Raw genomic sequence first — 24334 nt, 5'->3', positions numbered from 1 at the left:
CTCACCAGATGGACTCACTGTCACAGAGGGAAGCTTTGGAGCATCTGGAGGAACAATAATCATTTGTTTAATAGATAGAAATAAGTATATCCACAAAAAGCCGAATGCTTACATAAAATTAGAAAAAAAAATCAAGCTGGGGGAAGTTCCTCTTAAAAAACTCCACCCTTTGTGTTAGAGTTTGTCAGTTACACTGCACTTACACAGTGAAGCCGAGCAGTAATCTTCTTGTCCTTTCAAAGCACAGCAGATGCTGTCATTAAACCGAAGGCTGGTTATGTGAGGATTTTCTTCTGTGACCTTCTCTCCATTCTTGAGCCAGACATAAGAAACATCCCCGGTGCAGCTGCTCTTACACTTCAGCTCCGCCTTGGTACAGGACTCATTTACTCTTATTTTGGTCACCTCCACCTGCAGAGCTGGACAAGTGAAAAAAGTCCCAAAATAACACTGGTGTTCATAAAGAAATAAAAACAAAAGATTCACTCATTGTAAATGACTCATTAGCTACGACAAGGGCGTAACCCATCCAGGACTACCTAGGAATGTCCACACAAGGTGGCCCTAGAGTAGGTGGCTACTAGGTTAGCCTCAGGATGACAGTCTACACTCAGCCTTCGATCAAGTAATAAAAATTGATGATCAGGTGGTGTACCCTGAATCTGACATTCCCGTATTTTGTATTGATTATATTGGCAGATTGTATTGAGAGAGTGGCGACACTCTCATGCAGGACAACCACACACAGTTGCTGGTGCATAAAAGCCACCAGGAAATGATTTTCCAGGTGGCTCAATATAACCCAATGGCTGGTGACATGCGTTTTGACAAAACTCTGGAGCAAATAATGTCCCGAATTTATCGTCCGGGCATTCAGGGGAGATGTGTGCCAGTGGTGGGTACCCTGTCTGTCAGCAGGTCATCAAGCGACTTTGTGCCCTTTACCTTTAATGCAGATCCCTGGGCGCATCGTTCATGTCTTGCACAATCACAGTTTGTAGGTGTTATAATAATAACACACAAACTGTATGAATTACTTGGCATTAAATCTTTCGGGACTAGCGTCTATCACCCTCATATTGATGGGCTGGTGGAGCAGCTGAATAACACCATGATTCGCAGTTTCATCGCTGGTTAGACCCTATGTTGTTTGCTGTGTGGGAGATGCTCCAAGCCTTCACTGGATTTTCTCCACTTGAGCTACTGTTTGGCAGAATTTTGTAGGGGGTGTTGGACCTGATTAAAGAAAACTGGAGAGAACATCTGAGCCTGGCGAAAGATGAGATTCTATATTTTCTGGACCTAAGAGCAAAGCTGCACACGTTGGGGAGGTTGTCATGAGAAAGAGATGAGTTGGGGCCGTAGGTGCCAAATTCCACCATTCTCGCATTGTGATAACCATCACAGACAGGCCAGAGAGAGGATGTTGCCGCATTGCAACAGCTGTTGGCAGATGTGTTCTCCCCCCTGCCAGCTTTACAAATCTTAAAGAGGGCCATTTTGAAACCGAGCCTGGCATGATGGTGCATTTACAGCCCTACAGGTTACCTAAGCAGAAAGAAATGGCTGAAATGCTGAAACAGAACAGAAGAGTCGCACAGCTTGTGGTTTATACCTTTAGTTCTTTTTTAAAGAAAGATTGGTATATATGGTTCTGTGTTGACTAATGCAAAGTGAATGAGGTGTCATGGTTTGATGATTACCCCATGCCTTTTCCACTCCGTACAGTTTGCACCAATTTGTTGCACTTCAATTCATCTTGGTCAGGGGCCCCCCCACCTTGCGATGCCTCAAAAACTGGGTGCTGTGGCTGCAAGCTTCATGTGCTGTCACCTATTTGGATACTGTTATTATCCACAGTGACACTTGGGTGGAGCATGTGCAGTGGGCTGCTGTGATCCTGGAGTGCCTGGACCCACAAATTTCCCAAAGATGTGTGTGGTTGTACGAAGGGAGGTATGGTATCTGGAATACCACTTGGGAGGTGGGCAGGTGCATCCATAGATGGACAAAACTGCAGCAATTGCATCCTGCCCGTGCCCCAAGACCAAAAAGGAGGTTAGGCAGTTCCTGGGGCAAGCTGGAGACTCCCGCCACAGCTTACCAGCTCCTTGACTGACCTCACCTGGAAGGTTGTACCAGATCTGGTCCAGTGGACGCAGGTTAACAAGGCTTTCTGTGGGGAACCCCTACTTCACACACCTAGATGTTCCTGTGTTTTTTTATTCTGCAGACTAATGACTTGGACATGGAGCTGTTTTGCCCCAATTGTTAAGGTGGGGGGGGGGGGGGGGGGGGGACCGCCCAGTTGTGTAAATCAGGAAACTGTGAGAGTGGAAGGCCAGGTACAGCACCATAGAGAAGGAGATCCTAGCCATCTGATGGGTGGTCAGCTCTCTTCGCTATTACCTCCTTGGCTGCTCCCTCTGTTTGGATCACACTCCACTGCAGTGGATGTGGTTGGTGGCTCTGCTGCAGGGGAGGGGTGGAGCAGCGGGTTCAGGATATTGTTTCAGGGAATGCTGATTATTGCAGCTGGTAAGCATCATCTAATCATGCCTTCCCTACTTCAATAGAGGCAGAAGCCAACATTGGAATGTGCGAGCAAACTAAAAAAAAAATAAGTCAAACTAAACATCTGGGTTGTGCCTGGTCCTTGTGGTCTACACATTGTAAACATAAATATGCTACCTTTTGCAGAAAAAGAAAAAGGGAAAAAAGATCTTTAGATAATTTTACCAGTGACAGACAAAGTGATTCCAGGTATACCAGTATATTTTCCATCAGATTTGTCTGTTATGAAACGGAACCTGTATTCACGGGAATCTGTCCATTTCAAGTCTGCCATTTTCATAGTGCATCTCTCCTTAGTACAGTTGTACTGAATCCGATCTTTGTAATCTGAGTTGACTTTGAGGTTCTTGTTGTCTTGAAAACACCAGAATTCTTCTGTAACAGTATACCCTGCAGGATATGTGTAGGTGCATTTCATTTCCACTGTTGATCCATTGGAGGCACATATCTTATCTGCAGCGTATGTCACTCCCCAGTTAGCCTTATTCTGCACCACTGTAACACAAATCAGAAAAATAACACCAGAGAACAGGATTTAATATTTTGCCAGGTAATGTTTGAGGGACTGGAAACGCAAGCCATGAATTTACCTTTAATCCAGTATGTGTTGTTATTCTGTATAACAACATTAATGAAGTGTACTCTTTGAATTTGAGTTGTATTGGTGGGCACTTTTCCAGCAACCAGCTTATCTAACAACTCTGACTTTGTTAACCTATCATAAAATAAGGTTTACAGATGAACACAGATTGCTGTTTACGGAAAAACAATGCCAAAGAAAGAGATATGTACATATGCACAGTGAGGAACATAAGTATTTGAACACTCTGTGATTTTGCAAGTTCTCCCACTTAGAAAGTGCAATACAAATAAATGCTGTAAAAATCATACAATGTGATTTCCTGAATTGTTTTTTAAAAGGTGTCTCTCAAAGTAGGAATGCACCTACAATATGAATTTCAGACCACTCCATGATTTCTAAGTGGGAGAACTTGCAAAATCACAGGGTGTTCAAATACTTATGTTCTCACTGTAGTAGACTGCAAATTAAGAAATTAAGAATTTTGGATTAATGTAGATTAATCCAAAATTCCAGGAACAACCAGGGAACTGAACCACAGACGATTGAGCCGGAGAAATTCAAATGCTGAGAGAAACACAGAACAGGCACATACAGATTTGGAGGACACACAGCTACAAGTGTTCTTTTAACAATCAGACAGGGGAAAATGAGACAATAACATACAGTATAGTACATTTTGTCTGCTGGAGACAACAGACAAAACGAGAAATGGCCATGTCTCATGACATTAAACTCAATCAAAAAAACAACCATTATAAAACAGGAAGTGTGACACAAAAGAACAGGGGAAAAGGATTAACGTGACACAAAGGGAAGATAGGTGTTAGGATGCCTGGGTCGTTGACCCAGGGGTTTTGAGTTTATTATATTATTTATACTTTCTAGTCTTTGGTTTCTTTGAGTTCTGTCTTATAGTTTATGTCTCTGTCTTCTCTAGCTGCTCTGTCTCCCCTGTCAGCTGTATCCCCTTGTCTAGTTCGCGTCTCTGTGTGTCCTTAGTGGCTATATCCCCGTGTCCAGTCAGTGTTTGTGTCTGCCCTGGTCCCACGTCTCTGTTCCCTCTGTTGCAGTGCGTGCGAGTCTGTGTCTTTGTTCAGTCTGTGTTATGTGTTTCCTGTTTTACTTTGAAAGTCCATGTCTGATGTTAATGTGTCTGGTTTTGCTTCCCCTTGTCTCGTTAGGCCTGATTTGCCCCAGCTGTGTTTCCCTCCTGTTACCCATTCCCTGATTGCTCCCTCTGTGTATTTAAGCCCTGTGTTTCTCTGTGTCCGTGTTGCGATCTACCGGTTTCCTAGCTGTGTGTTCTGTCATTCCTCCAGTTTAAGTTTGTTTTGAGTCTTTTCAGTTATGTTATATTTTGAGTACCAAATTAAAGCCTTTTTGAGTTCATGACTGTCTCCGGAGTCTGCACCTTGGGTCCTATTCCTGTCTGCACACAGCCACACCTAACAGAAGATCGCGACCAGAACATGGACCCTGCAGACTCTTTTTCCTCTGAGTTCCACGGCGAGATGGAGCGGATGGTGAGCCTGCTCGACCGCATCGCCCTGTCCCCGGATTTAAGGACCATGGCAGTGGGGCTGAGCGCGGTGGAGGCCATCATTCGGCATAATCCCCGGCTTAGCCAGTTCGCTAAGGACACTGAGTTGGGGAACACCATAACTGCCTGGAGAGAGCAGGTCAGGGCTGGTGAGCTTGCTCTCTCCCTCACTACATCTTCCCCACCGCTGCCGCAGGACAACGCACACTCTGCCTCATCGCCACTGCAGGCTTCCTCCCCTTCCTCACGCCAGCCGGGACCTTGTTCGCCTGTCCGTGCGCCTGCCTTTTTTCTGGCGGTTTTCTGTGTGGTCGTAGGATGAGGAGGAGGTCTCCGTTTCTCCACCGGTTCCTGTTCCCTCGTCTAAAAGGAAGCGACGCCACCGTCGCTCCTCTCTTCGGTCATCCGTTCAGCCTCACGCCTCGTCAGCTGGAGGGCCCGTGGAGCCCGTTCAGCCTCACGCCTCGTCAGCTGGAGGGCCCGAGGAGCCCGTTCAGCCTCACGCCTCGTCAGCTGGAGGGCCCGGGGAGCCCGTTCAGTCTCACGCCACGTCAGCTGGAGGGCCCGAGGAGCCCGTTCAGTCTCACGCCACGTCAGCTGGAAGGTCCGAGGGGTCCGTTCAGCCACCTGTCTCTGCTGGAGGGTCCAAGGAACCGCTTCAGCCGTCTCTTCCTGCTGGAGGATCCGAGGGGCCCATTCAGCCTCTTGCCTCGTCAGCTGGGGGTCCGGGAGGACCCAGCCAGCACGTTCCAGTGTCTGCTGATGGTTCTGGCGAGGCCGTTCAGCCACCACCGGCTCCACCGCCTGGTCCGGCCTCCGAGTCTGCAGCTCCGCCTGGTCCGGCCTCAGCCTCTGCAGCTCCGCCTGGTCCGGCCTCAGCCTCTGCAGCTCCGCCTGGTCCGGCCTCAGCCTCTGCAGCTCCGCCTGGTCCGGCCTCAGCCTCTGCAGCTCCGCCTGGTCCGGCCTCAGCCTCTGCAGCTCCGCCTGGTCCGGCCTCTGAGTGTTCAGCTTCGTCTGTTCCTGCACGGCCTGCACGTCCTGCACGGCCTGCACGTCCTGCACGGCCTGCACGTCCTGTCCGGCCTGCACGTCCTGTCCGGCCTGCACGTCCTGCTCATCCTGCACGTCCTGTCCGGCCGATGACTGGATGTCATTGCTGTCATGGACGGCCCCCTGATCTGCTCGGTCGCCGTCTGTGCCTCCCGCCCGGCCGGCCCCCTGATCTGCTCGGTCGCCGTCGGTGCCTCCCGCCCGGCCGGCCCCTTGATCTGCTCGGTCGCCGTCTGTGCCTCCCGCCCGGCCGGCCCCCTGATCTGCTCGGTCGCCGTCGGTGCCTCCCGCCCGGCCGGCCTCCTGACCTGTTTTCTGGGCTCTTGGACCATCAGCCTCCGGGCCGCCCCCCTGACCTGCCCGGGTTTGGACTGTTGTGCGTTAGCCTCCGGGCCGGCCCCCCTGAACTTTTTTTGAGACTCTTGCCTGGGCCTCTGCACCTTTCGTGAGCTCTTTTGTTTGTTTGCTTTCGGACTATGCCTGGGCCTTGGTGCTGTTGTTTTGGACTTTGTTCCTGTGTTTTGTTCTGTTGCTTTCCAGGCTCCGTTGTTTGTTCTTTTTTTTGTTTCTGGCTCCTTGTTTGGTTTGTTTCGAGCCCTCCATCCTGTTTCCCCCGCCGCCCACCCTGGTTGGGTTGTTTGGTGTTTTTTTTTTTTTTTTTTTTTTTTTTTTTGATGTTTTGGTTTGGGCTGTCTGGAAGCCAGCCCTTAAGGGGGGGGGGGGGGGGGGGGTACTGTTAGGATGCCTGGGTCGTTGACCCAGGGGTTTTGAGTTTATTATATTATTTATACTTTCTAGTCTTTGGTTTCTTTGAGTTCTGTCTTATAGTTTATGTCTCTGTCTTCTCTAGCTGTTCTGTCTCCCCTGTCAGCTGTATCCCCTTGTCTAGTTCGCGTCTCTGTGTGTCCTTAGTGGCTATATCCCCGTGTCCAGTCAGTGTTTGTGTCTGCCCTGGTCCCACGTCTCTGTTCCCTCTGTTGCAGTGCGTGCGAGTCTGTGTCTTTGTTCAGTCTGTGTTATGTGTTTCCTGTTTTACTTTGAAAGTCCATGTCTGATGTTAATGTGTCTGGTTTTGCTTCCCCTTGTCTCGTTAGGCCTGATTTGCCCCAGCTGTGTTTCCCTCCTGTTACCCATTCCCTGATTGCTCCCTCTGTGTATTTAAGCCCTGTGTTTCTCTGTGTCCGTGTCGCGATCTACCGTTTTCCTAGCTGTGTGTTCTGTCATTCCTCCAGTTTAAGTTTGTTTTGAGTCTTTTCAGTTATGTTATATTTTGAGTACCAAATTAAAGCCTTTTTGAGTTCATGACTGTCTCCGGAGTCTGCACCTTGGGTCCTATTCCTGTCTGCACACAGCCACATCTAACAATAGGAGGATTTGAGACCTGCACTATAATGTGTGTGTGTGTGTAATGGTATTTTCCAACGGTTCTGAGATGGATTCTCAGAAATTTAGAACAGTTGCATTTTTTGGTTTGTGGAAACACGCCGTGTTCCTCCACCATATTTGGTTACACTCGCCAGGAAAAATGTTTCCCTTCTGACTAATGCTGATTTACATATGTGGCTAGAGAACAGCCACACATGTTGTATGCCAAAGGTGGAGGAGAAGGGGCATTGTAGACATTCATGTGCTCAAATTGGTGCCTAGAGTTGATATTGTCTCAGTTACTTAAGCATACAAACCTCCCTTCTCTGGATGCCTGAGAAGGGCAATTTGAATGCCTAAGAGGGAGTAAAACAAAAACAGCTGGTAGTAAGTTACTTTACATCATGCCAGCTAATCTTAGGTTTCACTGTCCAGTTTGATCACATTGTCACATCGTATGAGAGTTTAGTCACTTTTAGTCACTCCATTTATGCATTGCGTTCAGTCAGAAGTGATTTTCTCTCACTCATTGACTCGTATCGGACTCCTTTCATAAAAGGCACTGCAAGTTTTATAGTTTCACAGCATCTTCCAGATCTGGTCCAACATCAGTAGAACAGAAGTAAAACTGTATTTTTAATCTGTACTGACACTGTTGTGTATGTCTGACATGCTAAGACACATGCAGAGCAGAGCAGGCTCTATTCACAAATTGGGGGGTTTGTGCATAAAAAAAGTATATTAAAAATAAGTGTTATGCCATATTACACCTGAATTATACCTGAATGGCGGTGGGGTAACAATAACAGCAACAACTCAGAAACCCGACTCAAGGATGATGTAAAATGGAGGATTTTAAATAAAATGTTAAATACAAAAAGACCATTGGAAAGGAAATAATAAACCAGACCAAGAATTAATATAAAACAAAAAAGAACACAACTTGAATATACTGTAACATAACAACACTTGACAAAAACATAATAGTGAACAAAAAACTCAAGAGTTCAAGATCAACAAAGCATGCCACAAAGTAATAACAGAAAGCCAAAAGCTTATTATCAGACAGTTTTTATTATAATCAGTTCTGTGTACTTTGTTTTTACTTTACATAAGGCTACAGATAACATTCTGCAAAAGTCCATAAAAAACTAATAGTGTTTGCTAAGTGTCATGTAACGGTTTACCTATTAGGTAAAGGACAACCTGAATGTACTTTCAGCATTTGCTTTGCAATGAGGCCCAAATGAAATTAAAAATTATTAGGTCCAATTCTATGCAGCAGAATAACTAAACCCAGATCTTTCAGGTTCATAAAACGTGTATCCTCACATATTGTAAGGACTAAAACAAAGAAGTAGAGATACTTGAGCATTTTTAGAGTATGAAAAGCATCATGTAGTCCTACTCTCTTCTTTTTTTTCAGGAAGAACATCCCAATTTTATATATAATGATGAGTAAGAAAAAGTATAGGCGAGAGGGAAGCCAGTATATAGAAAATTATCATTATAACACCTACAAACGGAATTGTATATTGTACAGAAAAGAAGTATTAAATTAGAAAAATCTAATTTTTGCTTTCAGTATTTTTCAGGGATTTGAAATTGGGTGTTAAAAATAAGCCTAGTAAATAGGCAGTTTCTATTTTATGACAATTGTTCATTAAAATATATACAGAAAGATGGAAACTGAAAGGTACCATCAGCAGACCACTGGTCACTAGTTTTAAAGCTGTTGTTACTGTATTTTAATATGACCCAGCAGCATCATAACATATGGATGGAGTCACATATACCATCTTTCAACATAATTGTCTGACATGGGAAACAACAATAAAACTAATATATATATAAATATGTAAACATTACCTTGAACAGAGAAAAAAAGGGCAAAAAGAAGATGGGCGACTGCTGCTGCTGAAGCCATTGCTGCTCCTCTTGCCTCTCTGTCTGTTATGACAGTAACACTCCAGCAGATGAGTAAAGTGCATGAGAATAAAACAGTCACATAATAACAGGAACAGAGGCTGCTGTGCTCATGAAAAGCATAATTTGCTTTTTAACAACCGTGCAACAGCTTATAAAAGCAGCTTCCCTAACGTCCTTCCTTTTCAAAATAGTGATACACAGTTCTCTCTTTTGCATTTCAAGCAAGAATGTCTGCTGTGTGATTCAGGGCAGCAGCGCTTTTTTGCTTTTCCAAATTTAAAGGTTAGCTACAAAGAGAAGGAAGAAAGAAACAACATCAAAAACTTACTGTGGTCAAGTCTGAGTTAACTGACAAACTCATCAGCCACACATTCCTTGTTGTAATAGACTGTGACCTCTAAATAAAAACAGCTTTTAAGTTAAACTTTATTCACTGGCTTGCTTTTACTCAAACGTTTAAAATGTCATATCCCAAACAGGGTTCAGTAACCTTTAAGTGGCACTGCAGAATTCACTGCAGATATTGTTTCTGTCTTTATTTTTTGTTTTTAATATTGACCATAAAAGGTTTTAGATGGGAGAATTTTTTTTAATTCAAAATAAATTATTGATTTAAAAAAAATAAATACATATTTTTTTATTATTTTTTTTAATAAAAACAATTTAAGGCCCTTTAAGGCCAGAGGCCTGGGAGCTTGAGGGTCGTGTGCATTATCTTAGCTGTTCCTAGGACTGCACTCTTCTGCACAGAAATCTCCAATGTTGTTCCTGGGATTTGCTGGAGCCACTCGCCTAGCTTGGGAGTCGCCGCACCTGGTGCTCCGATTATCACTGGGACCACCGTTACCTTCACCCTCCACATCTTCTTGATATTTCTCTGAGCTCTTGGTATTTCTCCAGCTTCTCATGTTCCTTCTTCCTCATGTTCCTGTCATTTGGTATTGCTACATCTATCAGTATGGCCGTCTTCTCCTGCTTGACCACCACCACCACTGTGTCCAGTTGGTTAGCCACCACCATTTATCTCTGGAAGTCCCACATGATCGTTCAGTCATTCTCCACCACCCTAGAAGGGCTGCAGGGAGCTGGATTGTCTCAGGGGCATCTTTACACAGTCTGCACCTGGGGTCTTGAGTATTGTGATAGACCCCAGCCTCTATAGATCTTGGGCTCAGAGCTTGTTCCTGTGCTGCCAGGATTAGTGCCTCTGTGCTGTCTTTAAGTCCAGCTGTGTCCAGCCACCGGTAGGACATCTGGATGTCAGCCACCTCCACTATCTGCCAGTGGTACATACCGTGTAGGGGCCTGTCCTTCCATGATGGTTCCTCCTCTGCCTTGGGTTTCTGTTGCCTGAAGTATTCACTGAGCACGTGGTTGGTTGGGGCCATCTTCCTGATGTATTCATGGATGTTCATTGCCTCATCCTGGACTGTTTTTAGTGACACTCAATAGTGTCAGTAAAAATTCTTCCTTCTGCTTAGAATGCAGTCTCAGGATGCTGGACTTAGGTTAGGAGCTTCCTTTTTTTTTTTCATTTCATTTCATTTCATTAAAACTCTTTTGATCCTGAAGGCTGTTAAGGCTGCTGGCATTCCAGAGCCATCTTACCATTACAACCACAAATATATTACACAAACATAACAGGCAGAACAATGGACGTACATAATATGAGGAAAGAAGAGCAGAAAAAAGAACTCCCCCCAGACTGAGCTCCTAAAGGGAGATCAGTTTGAGAACAAAAAAAAACAAACCCCACCTCATCACATACACATGATTATCACATTTCACAACATAAAAAGACATAAGCACGTTGGAGGTGTTTGGAAGGGGGAGGGGTGGGATGACTGTATATTGGTGTGTGTGTGCATATGTGTGTCCATATGTGTGTATCCTGTATCCAACTCGTGAGACAGTCTCCTTTTGCCCAGTTAAGCAAAAGTCAGCAATCCCTAAGCCAACACCGGTGGCCTTGTGGAAGTAGAAGATATAGGGCAGAGAGTCTACACAGTCTTGTAGTCTGGGAGAGTATTTGTCCCAGTTTTAGCCTTCGAGCTTCTGGCTGGTGAAGGAAGGCCAAATGAACATAGTGACTGATTGATTTATCGATAGAGAGAGTGTCTGTCACTGGTCCCAATTCTAGAACTGTGAGCTTCTCCATGATTGAGTCCATATTGCATTCAACAATCACAGTCTGATTGCTCGTGGCTCTACCCACCGTCAATCATGCCGGGCAGCCTTGTGGGATTTTGAGCAGCTGTAACCGCTTTGTCGATAAGCCAGGGCTGTGCCAGTTCCAATCAGCAGGAACGCTGTTATCAAGGTTCTGAAAAATTTTCTTCAATGTCCTCCATTGAGAGCGTTACTAGGCACGTGAGATGCCACTTGTTCCAGCGAAAGATGGTTGTGTATCTGGCAGCCAACGTTCCTGCAGGACGATCAGGCTCCTCCACACCCAGATTTCTCAGGTGTCAAGAAGCGTTTAGAGACCAGTTGATCAAATCCATAATTCCTTGATTTTTAAAGAACAAGGCAAAGAGAGTCTATGACAGTTAGACGAAACGAGACAAAGACAATACAAGCCAAGCAGGAAGATAAGGGAGGGAGAGGAGACAGGAGAAAATGCAACCATCTCTGCCGTAAGCCAAGAGAAGTATGTCAGTCTTGATGCCAGTTGCTCTATCGCTGCCTTTGGCCAGGTTATTATACCAGCAGGGTACCTGATCACGGGAAGGGTGTAGGTGTTAACAGCCCAGAATTTTCTTGCCGTTCAGCTGACTCCTCATGACTTGCCTGACGATCTGTAGATACTTGGTAGTTGCAGCTTTCCTAGCGGCCTCTTCATGGTTCAACGATACTCGTATCGATATTGAACCGTTCGATACAGTGCTTTTGGTTCGGTACGCATATGTATTGAACAAAACAAAATCTTTAATTTATTTTATCAACTTTTCTTCTGACAATGCTGTCTGTGTTGAGAGCTCAGTGGATCTGCGTTCGACTGCTCCGCCTAGGCTGCACTGTCGAGCGCAGATCCACTGAGCGCAGCACAAACTAGCAAGACAGAAGCTAAGCTCGTTGCAACATGGCAAATTGAACCTCCCCCACCCTCATTCACATCTGGCCTTTGAAACTATTTTGGTCTTCATGTGACGTATGACCCTGAAGGTAAGCGCGTCATGGACAAAATGAAAAACAGTATGTTGGATGTGCCACGCAATGCTCAATTACATGGATGGGAACTACTGCGTTAGCACAGTTTGCTCGTTAACGTGTTGGCCGTCCAGCCCCACGCATGGAGCTCGTTAACGGAGATTTGCCGTGTTGTGGCGTTAACGTCATTTTAACAAGATTAACGCTGACAGCACTAGTGGGAACACAACGAATATGACTGCACATTTACGTCGACATCATCCTAGTGCAAAGACAAGTGGAAGCAGACAAAAACAACAAGCACGCATGCTACAAACTTTACCCGAGTCATTTAGACAGCCGTTAGCACATGATTCTCCTTATGGGGACCTGATATGTTTAATATGCTGCTGAGAATATAGCCCAGAAGAAGCGTATAGTATAGCTTTTATTTTGGAAAGAGCCATTTCTCTGTAATAAACTCTCTTTTCCAAAGATGAGTGATTTCTGGATCAGATAGATTTATTTTTTTATTACTTTGTTGTTTCAGCAACATTAAATTTAAAAACTGTACTTTTGAGTTAAAATATATATTTATAATTTTAATAAATGACAAATTAAAAGAGCATGAACATTTTTTTGTATCAAAAAAATACCAAACCGTGACACCAAATTATCGAACCGAACCGTGAATTTTGTGTATCGTTGCACCCCTAATATATATCTATATATCTATATATATATATATATATATATGCTCTGATATGATTTCATTCTAAATTTGCTCACTAGTGTTTGAGCCTGACGTGCTCTCCGTGAGGTTTAATTATTGTCACATTTGTGTTAAAATATTGTGTGTAAGCTGATATATTTTTCTCAACTGTGCAGGACAGTTGAGTTTGGCTTTTTATTCTTGTCTGCGGTCTATTAGTTGCAAGACTGACACACTTTGTAGAGTTATATTGGAATGTGAGAAAGGGAATGGAATGTCAATGAGGAGAGATGGTTAGGATGAACTGAACACTATTTATTCATGAACTGAATTCCTTCAAGCAATCTGGTGACTGGACTCTGATGGCCGGTCAAGGCTGAACAGATTCCCAGCGGTGACAGGAATTAGGCAGGACCCTCCAGAGTCTAGAGGCTGGTGGTGGTGATGAAGATGCAGGCTTGACTGGAGCTCTGAGTAACATGGGAGAGGCAGAGATGGGGCGGAGGTGGGTTGCACGAAGGAGTCTGCAAGGGAGAATGACAGATTAGCAGTGAGATTTTAAGAAACGTGGAGTGGATGGTAATTGGCTTGAAGAAAGCAACCAGAGAGATACTTTGACTAGACCTGTGATGTCAGCAATGAGCTTGACAGTGTGGGAAAGTGGAAGGAATGAAAAATGGAAACTAACAACCAAGCACTCTGGAAGCGGACAGATATGTGTTTACAGATGTCATCTAAGCTTATTTTACCATAAGTTCTATTTTACGTCTTAGAACTTAAAAGCTATTCCACACAAGGTTTTCCAGAAAGCTTCCGGAAACTTTTTACAGAAAGTGAAGCAGCAGCATTTACTTTAAAGCAAGTAATATTTCCTGTCACCTGTTCACTGGTATCCAGTTCCTCTCTAGGCTCAGGCTGCTGCTGCTTTGAGGATCTGTTTTTTCTAGTTGGGATAATGATTAAGTGTTAAAGAAATTACAAACTTAGCGAAATGACAATACAATAAATGGCACATAAGTTCCACTCACATGATCCATAGGATGACCGAGTATAAGAGTATAAGACCCAGAAGAATAGCAGGGACTATGACAGCTGTTAATTTCCATGCTCCTAAAAAAGTGATCAAGTGAATTAGGGTGGCACTTTTAAATACTAATAACTAAGCCTGAACTAAAATGAACCATAACCAAACTCAACCAAATGAATAGAATACACAACTACAGGATCAGATATGAGACAAATCAGATTTAACTTACTTGATACAACAGTCAGCTGTAAGGTGGAGTAATGATGCCCTCTGGTGTTCTGTGCAACACAGTAATAACTCCCGCTGTGTTCAGGTCTGAAGTCAGTGATGGTAAAGTTCTGTCCAGAAGTTTTAGGTGACTCTTCATCCTCCTTGTACCAGGTGTAATTAGCTGTTGGGTTAGCATCACTGCTACAGGTCAGAGTCACTGAACTGCCCTCCACTATCTCAGCAGAGGGACTCACTGACACAGAGGGAAGCTTTGGAGCATCTGGAGGAGAACACAGAGCGGACCTGTACTTTTAACAATACAGTTTCAACCCACTTTTTCCACACACAATGCATGACAATAATATTGGGAGCTGATTGTGATTGTTAAGTAAACAGGAAAGCTGATGTTGTTCAGGTCATTAGTTCTGTTTCGCTTTGTCTTTCTAATTTTTTTGTAAGCTGTACAAAGTTGCCTCTTGCTTCAGTAACTGCTGTTATGCTGTTTACTCATATATTAAAATATATTATTTTAAAATATGAATATTAAAATATTAAAATATTAAAATTACGAGAAAGTGTTACACTCCGTCCTTTGCACTAAGTGGTCACAAAAGCTTTATTTTATTAAGAATTTCTTCCCTGGAAGGCTGTATTTTGCTACCTGTTTGTCTACCTGTCTTGATTTATCAGTATGTAAATCACCAATTCCATCTGACTTTTTCATATTATAAAATAACTAAAATTACATTAAAATAGAATCACTTTTAAAATGAATTCAGTAATTTGACATCATTTTATTGCTTACTCCCGTGATATGTTGCTCACACAGAAACTCCCTTTTGATCATGTAGTGGAGTAAGCAACAAAGCTGATGGAAGACCAAGTAAAGCAAATGTTAACATAATTTAAAGCACCAAGTGAAAGTTTTCTACCCTGCTTTCTAAATCTGGGACTCTCCAACATTTTGACCTTAGAACTGAAGAAGCCTCTTGGATGAGGGGTGAAACGTCTTCAAGCAACTTAAAGAAGTCCAGATGCTTTTCTTTCCAAGCTCCTTAGACTACGATGACCTGGATGACTGAGAACCTTCACAGAAATAAGCCTGTTTCACTCACATGTCACATTAATGGAGATGTTGTATGTTGGCGATGAGACCCCCAGCTTGTTCTCAGCTGTACAGTGATATTCCCCAGAGTCAGAGGACTGGATGGAGCTGAAGATGAGCTGTGGTTCTTTAATGAGAGGGGTTTGATTGTTCGTCTTATACCAGGTGTATTTAGCTGCTGGGTTAGCATCACTGCTACAAGTCAGAGTTACTGAATTGCCCTCCACTATCTCACCAGAGGGACTCACTGACATAGAGAGAGGCCTTGGAGCATCTGGTAGAGAAAGAACATAGATTATATGCATGTTATTAGTTTCTGCAAAGGTTTATTATTGATTATTGATCAAATCAAACAAATCTGTGAACCTAATGGTTACACTAGTGTACACTAGTGTTTTTCAAGCTGTTTTATGTGTAAACAGAGAGCTAATATGATAATTTAGTTTAAAGTTGCTTAATATTTAAGGTTGTGGCTTGTGTCTATAAAAAAATGAATGGGGTCTGCCTTGATATAATACAATAATACAAATCTCTGTATGAGACTTGTACACAGCTATCAAGCAAACCATTGATTGGGTAATGTCATCTATCATCTGCCATTCTTAAGCGCTTATCTAACCACTGGAGATGGTCCCAATTCAAACTGGGTAAGAGAACATCATCATCAGAGAGGGAGTACAGCTGTACAGCCCTCACATGCACCCATACCTTCAATTTAGAATTGCCTGTTAACGCAACAAGTGTGTCATTGTACTCTGGGAAAACATGTAAACTCTGCAGGAAGGTCCAAGCTGGGCAAAGGTGCGAACCCAGAACCTCCCTGCAGTGTCTAACAGAACAGAACATAAACTATCTTAGTCACTGAACTGCTACCTCGCCACAACACAGAATCATCCCAGACAAATGTATGATCATAAATTGAAGTCAGTGATGATAATGATATTAAAATGTTATTAAAATGTTATATTAAAATAAATTTACTTTATTTAGGTCAGCTGCTGAACTGTAATTATAAAGCAGTTTGAGCTGCAAACTGATAATATTGGCAAATTCATAATGAGATAAAATATTGACAATAACTAGCTGAATGTTGCTTTTAAACACTGTCTGACTTACATGCCACATGGATAGAGATGTATTTAGGCGTGGAAGTATTCACTTTGTTTACAGCTTGGCAGTAATATTCTCCAGAATCAGTGGGCTGTATGGAGATAAAGGAGAGCTGTGGTTCTACAACGAGAGGTGTTTGGCTATTCTCCTTGTACCAGGTGTAGTTAGCTGCTGGGTTAGCATCACTGCTACAGGTCAGATTCACTGAATTGCCCTCCTGGATTTCACCAGAGGGACTGAACAACACAGAGAGAGACTTTGGAGCATCTGAGGGAGAAAAAAAGAGAGGTTAGTATTAGTTCCTGCAAAGACTGAGTTATTCACTAAATCAACTCCATGACTGCTCAACAAGCTGCTCAGTGAGGAGATTTGGATGGTTATGCATAAAGGTGAGTGAAGAACTTACATATCACAACAATAAAGATGGATTCAGATGTCGTCCTCCCCAGGTGGTTCTCAGCTGCACAGACATACTCTCCAGAGTCAAAGGACTGGATGGAGGTGATGGAGAGCTGCCGTTCATTAATGAGAGGTGTCTGATCACCATCCTTGTACCAGAAGTGGTTAGCTGTTGGTTTAGCATCACTGCTACAAGTGAGAGTTACTGAGCTCCCCTCACTGATTTCATTAGAAGGACTCACTGATACTGAGACAAACTTTGGGGGATCTGAGAGAAAGAAAATGATTCAATTTGTTAGTATTTCAGGGAAATAATGAGGAAGTAATGCTCTCAGTGAGAGAGATTTCTGGACCATCTGATGTATAAATTAGTTTCACTCACATTTCACATGAATAGAGATGGTGTCAGATGTTGCCCCCACGCTGTTGTAAGCTCTGCAGCGATACTGTCCAGACTCTGATCGCTGGATTGAGGTGAAGACAAGCTGTGTGTCTACACTTTGAGGTTTATTGTTATTCCCCTTATACCAGGTATATTTAGCTGCTGGGTTAGCATCACTGCTACAAGTCAGAGTTACTGAATTGCCCTCCACTATCTCACCAGAGGGAGTCACTGACACATTAACAGGTTTTGGAGCATCTGAAGGAGAAGATATGAGGATGAATCAACTTCACGGTGTTTGAATCTAAATCTGTTCCTCATGCAAAAACTTTCAGGTCAAAAAATGTGATTTCTGTGATGCAGATATATTCCACTGTGGATTTCAAATATGATGGCAATTAAAGGGAAATCTTATAACACGCAAAGATACATTTGTGTTGTATTGAATGCAGTATGTTGCATAACTATGACTAAAAGCTCTGTAGTTTGTTTTGTGTATGCTCAGTTTGGCAGTGAAAACATTGCTGCCTCTATGTGTTTTGCGTAGATCACTAATGACAGATCATGCCAGAAACAGAAACAAGAAAACCGATGTGAGCAAAAAGCAAAATGAGCTGGTTCCTTTTTTTTTAATTCTTATGGTAAATGTTTTGTTGCTTTCATAAAGCATAGAGACATTTGACCAGAAACCCTTCAGTAACTGAATCATTCAGATGAAATATTAATGGGTTGTACAGTAGGTTTACACAGCAATCGCCTTTCAATGAATTGAATGTTTAATATTTGATGATAGAAAAACAACTCAGGAGAGATGGAATAAAGTAAACGGGTTCAAGCAAACTGTTATTAAAGTTGATTTACTCACATTTCACGTTAATAAAGATGGACTGAGATGCACTCCTCCCCAGCTCATTCTCGGCTGTGCAGTAATATTCTCCAGAGTCAGAGGGCTGGATAGACGAAAAGTCGAGGACCGTTCCTTCACTGATACGTGTTTGGATGTTTCCCTTGTACCAGCTGTAATTAGCTGCTGGGTTAGCATTAAAGCCACAGTTTAGAGACACTGAAGTTCCTTCCTCTGCTTCAGCAGAAGGATTCACTAACACATAGTAAAGCTTTGGAGAAACTGGAGGATAAGAGAAAGTTTAAAAAGAGGGCTTTAAACATAAGGTGGTCTTTTTTTATTTTAAATCTTGACATGTTTTGTATGATTTTAGGATTTTTATAGTGACACTGTGGAGTAAACTCACACACTGCAGCAGAGCGGTAACCCTCATGTCCTTTAACAGCACAGGAATAGCTGCTGTCATCATCTCCAACAGAGACTCGCAGAGATGTTTCTTCCTCTATTTTCTGTCCATTTTTGTACCAAACATATGATGGAGGATCAATTACATCACAGCTGCTGTGACACTGCAGCTCTGTGTGGCTTAACAATCTTCTCACCTTCACCTGTAAATCTGGATTTGTAAGGAAGAAACAAATAATCCTCATTTTAAACTAAACCACCAAACAAAACAGTAGAATTTTCAATGAAAATCTTACCTGTGACAGTCAAAGTGACTCCAGGTGAACCAGTATAACTTCCATCAGGCTGATTTGTTACGAATCTGAACTTGTACTCATCAGAGTCTCTCTCTCTCAGGTCTGTGATCCTCAGAGTGCAGTCGTTCTCATGAAAGCGGTACTCCGCTCGGCGCGAGTACGGCGCGTATGTTTTCAGATCCAACGGTTCATCCTTGTTTTTTATAAACCAAAGTCTTTTTTGAACTGCAGTATTCATATTGTGTCTTGTAGAAGGGTAACTGTAGCTGCAGCCTATGTCCACTGTTGATTTTTTCAAGGCGCAGATGTGAGTGGAAGTGTAAGTCACTGACCAACCATTCTGACCCAGTACCGCTGTAACACAGAGCACATCAGACACTACAGACACAATCACAGTGACATTAATAATGGAAACGTTTGTACGAAGTGTCTTTAAAATGAAATGCAAGTCATTGAGACAAAGCTTTCTCTATATGAAATTTAATATTTTATTATGCACTTTGACTGCCATGTTATTATTTATGTTCAACACTTTAATAATTAAGTTTTATATTGATGTACACACAACTGTGTGCTTTTCTGTAGTTTTGTATATATTTATAATTGTTTGTTATTTCTCCCTGCTGTCTTACTATTTATATTTTATTCATGCACAGTTGCCATGACAATAAAGGACTATTCTATTTTATTCTGTTCTATTCTAACAAAGAAAAGGTGTTGACTAAGAAAGGCATCTGTAATTTTAACCTAAATTCAGATTTAATGTGCATCTTAATTATTGTTAGTGTGTTAAAATGCTCGTGTTTCAAACAGTTTACTGTGCAATGAGACTGATGATAAGTTTCATAGTAAACTTTATAAAATGCAGAACAGAAGTGCTGCTGCGTTTGCAGATCTCTGAGAGCTGCTTTACTAGAAACCAAAAGGAGAATAGAAATTGAAGAAATTGAAGTGAAGATGTTTGGTTCCTGTTTTGTTTTAGTATAGAGACACCGTAACTAAATACTTCAAATATACTACTATCAGACCCACTTAGAGTTGTTTCAAACAGCAATGCAGTTTTTATGCAGTCATCCACAACAGAGACATGTCGAGATAAAAACATCCTGAGATGCTGATGGTGGGAACATTTTAATAATCTGTGGAAATGTCATGATAAACACACTATAACTTTTAATATCATATTATAACTTTAAAACAAATGTCACTCTTTTAGCTTCCTTCATTGTAAAAGTTAGTTATTCAGTACCCGATGCAGTGAGAAGCAGTACAAATACAAATTCAATCCTTGCTGCTGCAGTTGCACTCATGGCTGCTCCTCTCTTCTGTCTGCGTGACAGAAAATTGTATCAGCAAAGAGTTTAAATATTGTATTTTCCAGTCTGCAAAAACACAATAAAAATAAAGATATAAAATAGTAACTTCTACTTACCATAGAAAAAGATGTTGTCTTTAAAAATCATGTCCCTGTTGGGAAGCACAAGACCGAAAAGTAAAACTGTCACACTTCCTTCTTTTTCATGTGATTTTTTCAGCATGAAGCATGAATAAGGATGAAGCCATTACATCTGGGACTGAATGCTGTTGTTTTCAAAACCACATACAGCCCTCTAAATGTGTTATATTAAAGCCTGAGGAACTAATTTTGTGGTGTTTTAATACCAAAAGTAGCACAAGAAGTATGGGGGTGTGCTCATGCATCTAATGGCTAGCTTAATCACATGTGCTCCACCCCCTTGTGTCATAGGTCGAATGTAATCATTGAGACACGCCTCCGGTCCCTCTGTTCCCCCACCTTTTTCCAACAGTGTCAGCACCATTTTTAATTTTTTGATTCGCATCATACTGTTTATGAAGAAGAAAGATAACTGTGGAGGAGCACTAAAGGTGTAGGTGCTAAAGCTGATAAATCCATCCATTTTCCTCTAGTTATCTGAGGTCGGCATGTGGGGTCAGCAGCCTCAGCAGAGAAACCCAGGCCTCCTTCTCCCCAGACACCTCCTCCAGCTTATCAGCCGGAGGCCACCACCTGATGAAGCCAGCAGTAACACATATCTACACAAAGCAGAGATGAGATTCTGAGGTTCCACCACTTTCTACACCTGTAAACTCTGCTCATAAAAATGATGAACAAAGGGCCACAATGGCACTACTAACCAAAGGTGTTTTTGTTATTAATTGGGGGAAATGGCAAGATAAAAATATGGTCACAGCAGCAGTTCATCGATGGAGTTGCTGGTACCTGGCTTTTTAAAATTTCTGATGCTATTATTTTAATAAAAGTTTGCAGTTAAGGATGAACTATAACTAAATTATGACTTACTTATCAGCCTTTCTCTTGACTTAACTATTAAATTTGAACTGGTTTGCTAGAGGAGCCCATGTTTACATACAATATTGGAATAATGTGGTGCTATGAGGTCTTTTAAAAAGATATGGGGTCTGATCATTCAGGATATAGAATTTATAGAATCACAATTTTGAATCCAAGAAAGAAAGAAATACAGGAAGCCAAAGATGAGATGCTAATATAGGTGGTCTAGTAACTGTAGTACTCTAGTTTGAAATGTTTTGGATCAGCTTAATGTTTTCAGAAGAGCTGATAACAAGCAAGCCTAGAATTTTATCCAAAAATTAACATGGATTTCAATAGTGTCACTGAGACAGGATGTTCTGAACTTCTGAACGTATGGTGCAGGGGAAAGAAGCATCTCCTATTATATTTCTAATTCAAAGCATCAAATCCTCATCCTTTATTTTGTTTTTGTTAATCTATTAATACTTTACTTGTATGTGTCTGTTCTTGTATTTTTATGGAGATGAAATAATTTTAAATCAACTGTATTATAAATAATAGGATGTGTTTTAAAATGATTATCAGGTGCTGTGTGCGGTATGGTGAATGAATGCAGGATGTGGTAGATGAAGGTTGAACATACTTTAACCCTCAGTGTTTATTCCAAGAAAAGAACAAGTACAGGTAGTCCAGAAACAGGCAACAAGAAATCCATAAGGCACGAGGAAGCACAGGGGAAAAATTTGGAACAGCAGAGCTAGTGGGACAACTCAACAGAGGGTGAAGGGAAACAAAATCAATAAATACACAATGTAATGCAGGAAGAGTAAACATGAGGGGAACAAAGCTGAACCTAATACCATAAAAACAGACATGGAGAGTAAACTGAAAACTAAACACACAGGTCACCAAAACTGAACAACAAATAACCAAACAAAGGGAACACAGCTGATGCAGACTTGATGCAAAAGGGCATAACATAATCTGAGTATACACACTCATGACTAACCTTGAGCTGCAGTGACTGTATTTTAAAGTCTGTGCACACCTGGTGAACTGCAGCGTGGCAGACTCATCTAACCCACAAATGATCATTATTAAAATACTTTCCATCCTCCCAAGCTGTGGTGGGACATGTGGAACATTGACTTTGTCACTGATATTAAGTTATTTTTTCAAGAAAGTGGCACATGCACTGAATAGTCAAACTACTCCAACAATGACTCACATGAATGAGATATTTGTTGTGTTTCAGCTGGATTGCACAGCATTTGGAAGACCTGCATGTGAGAACATTTTCAATAACATAACAACATTACCATTAACTCACTGGAATAAGGCTATTATTTAATGCGTAATTTATAACATTTATTTCAGTTCTGTTTATCTGTTTATATTTCCCATTTTATTTCTTGACCTCAGTCCTTTTGTCCCTCCCATCCAAGACATGAGGAGGTCACTGTATTCTGCTCACTTATATGCTTTTACCCACAGTCACACACTGACAATATGATAACACAGAGATGATTGGATAATCAAGTATTACTCGGATATAAGTCCTCTAAATTTGTGTTTATTTGTTTTCCTTTAATGACAGTAAAACATGACAGTGGCAGTCAGAGGAAGCTGGTTAGGTTTTACATGTACATTTACACTAAAGTTCAGCAAAATGACAGATGAATCCCTTTACTGTGGTTTTACATGACAAAGAAAAAAAAGGTGATATTCGCTAATTCTAAACTAACAACATTTTGCTTCAATGTAATCACAGAAGGAACTCCGTAAAGGTCTTCCTTATATGAATATCTGCAGTTCAGAATACAAAACATAAAGAAGGGTGACTCGATTCAGTTTTATGTTTGATTAATTGGTTTCTTTGTATTAATTTGAATTATGATGTCAGTAATGTATTTGCAGAGCACAAAGAGAGCTTTAAACACAACCTATGGGTTAAAGGAAATGTAAATACAAAAACACCTAAAACAATAATTTGTTTTCCAATTATTAGATAATTGCAATAATCCAGAGAAATGGAATGAAAAAGCAAAAATCAATAGGTTATATCTGATCAATATTCCAGGAGAAGTAGTGATTCTTATCAATTGTGGACAGACGAATGGACAAGATGAACTAATAAGAATGAAATATATAACAATATATTTTTAATGTGCAATTGAGCAGAAAAGCAGTTCAGATAATGTGTTAGCACAAATAAAAATAACAGATACAATGATAATTGTATATATAATAAGAATGTGGTGAGATTCGAGTGTATGTAATAAGTTTCTGTATATATTTTGACACCTCACGTGTTAATTAAGTAAACATGAAGCATTTTTCTCTCAACCTGATTCTCTCATGTTTCACATCAATAGAAACGTGTTTAGGTGTTGACGGCACAAATTTGTTCTCAGCTACACAGTCATGCTCTCCAGAATCAGCAGACCGGGTTAGCATCACTGCCACAGGTCAGAGTCACTGAAATGTTCTCCTGGGTTTACCAGACAGATTTACTCACGCTGAGGGAGACTTTGGAGCATCTGGGGGGAAACACAGGAAGGTAATTGTAGTTTTTGAACAAAATCAAACATCTTTGTAAGTGTAAATGACAGGATGGATGTTGTTAGTCTACTCTAGGACTCAAAGTACTTTACACAGCATGACTCTTTCACGCATTCACACAAACACTTTTTTCTATGCACATATTCACACCCTGATGGATGCATCAGGGAGCAAATTGGCATTGGTATCTTGCCCAAGGATATTTGCCATGCAGACTGGAGCAGCAAGGGATTGAATCACCAACCTGAGCTACAGCCACTCCAGCAGGATTTAGCAGGAATACTGATGTCCACAGAGACATTATGACTGACCAGTCTGATCAAATTATAGTTTCTTAGTGAACATGAATGCCAGTTCAAACTTTCCACTTTACTTGCCTCTTTTCTGTAGCAGTAAAAGAAAAGTTTGCACATCATCTTGAAACCATGGACAGATATGTTGGAGAGTTGGTTCAATAATTTCTTATTGGAAAAAACAGTAAGCTTTACTGCATTTTTGGGTGGTTTGAGCCTACCCCAGCTATGATGACATGTCAAAGAATAACAATAATGGATTGCATTTATATAGCACTTTTAGGTGGGTGAAGTGTCTTGCCCAAGGACACAACGACCGAGACTGTCCGGGCCGGGGCTCAAACTGCCAATCTTCCGATTACAAGACAAACTGCCAACTCTTGAGCCACGATCGCTCCATGGTGGCGCGATCATGCCAGAATCCCAAAGAATTCCTCACTAGTCGCTCACAGGACAAATGCAGACTCACATTTTAAACACAATTAGTCAGAAGTCTTTGCAAATGATGGGGAATTGACAAAAT

The 24334-nt window shown here is 41.8% G+C and overlaps 1 protein-coding gene across 1 annotated transcript in view; it reads right to left on the bottom strand.

Annotated features, from left to right (window-relative positions):
- Window positions 1-24334, bottom strand: part of LOC113024542 (hemicentin-1-like) — a 54375-nt gene that overhangs the window by 8000 nt on the left and 22041 nt on the right. Inside the window, exons 22-30 of the mRNA XM_080302613.1 lie at window positions 23475-23496; window positions 19910-19989; window positions 18661-19038; window positions 18366-18575; window positions 17981-18241; window positions 17116-17373; window positions 16741-17001; window positions 16341-16601; window positions 15235-15498 (exon numbers count right to left, since the gene is read on the bottom strand). Coding sequence (XP_080158739.1) covers window positions 15235-15498; window positions 16341-16601; window positions 16741-17001; window positions 17116-17373; window positions 17981-18241; window positions 18366-18575; window positions 18661-19038; window positions 19910-19989; window positions 23475-23496 — 1995 coding nt within the window. The remainder of the gene's footprint in view (window positions 1-15234; window positions 15499-16340; window positions 16602-16740; window positions 17002-17115; window positions 17374-17980; window positions 18242-18365; window positions 18576-18660; window positions 19039-19909; window positions 19990-23474; window positions 23497-24334) is intronic.

Source organism: Astatotilapia calliptera, chromosome 6 (genome assembly GCF_964374335.1).
Source record: "Astatotilapia calliptera chromosome 6, fAstCal68.1, whole genome shotgun sequence".
Lineage (NCBI taxonomy): Eukaryota > Metazoa > Chordata > Actinopteri > Cichliformes > Cichlidae > Astatotilapia > Astatotilapia calliptera.
Note: the sequence above shows the minus strand (reverse complement) of the source record. Positions and strands in the feature narration are given on the sequence as shown.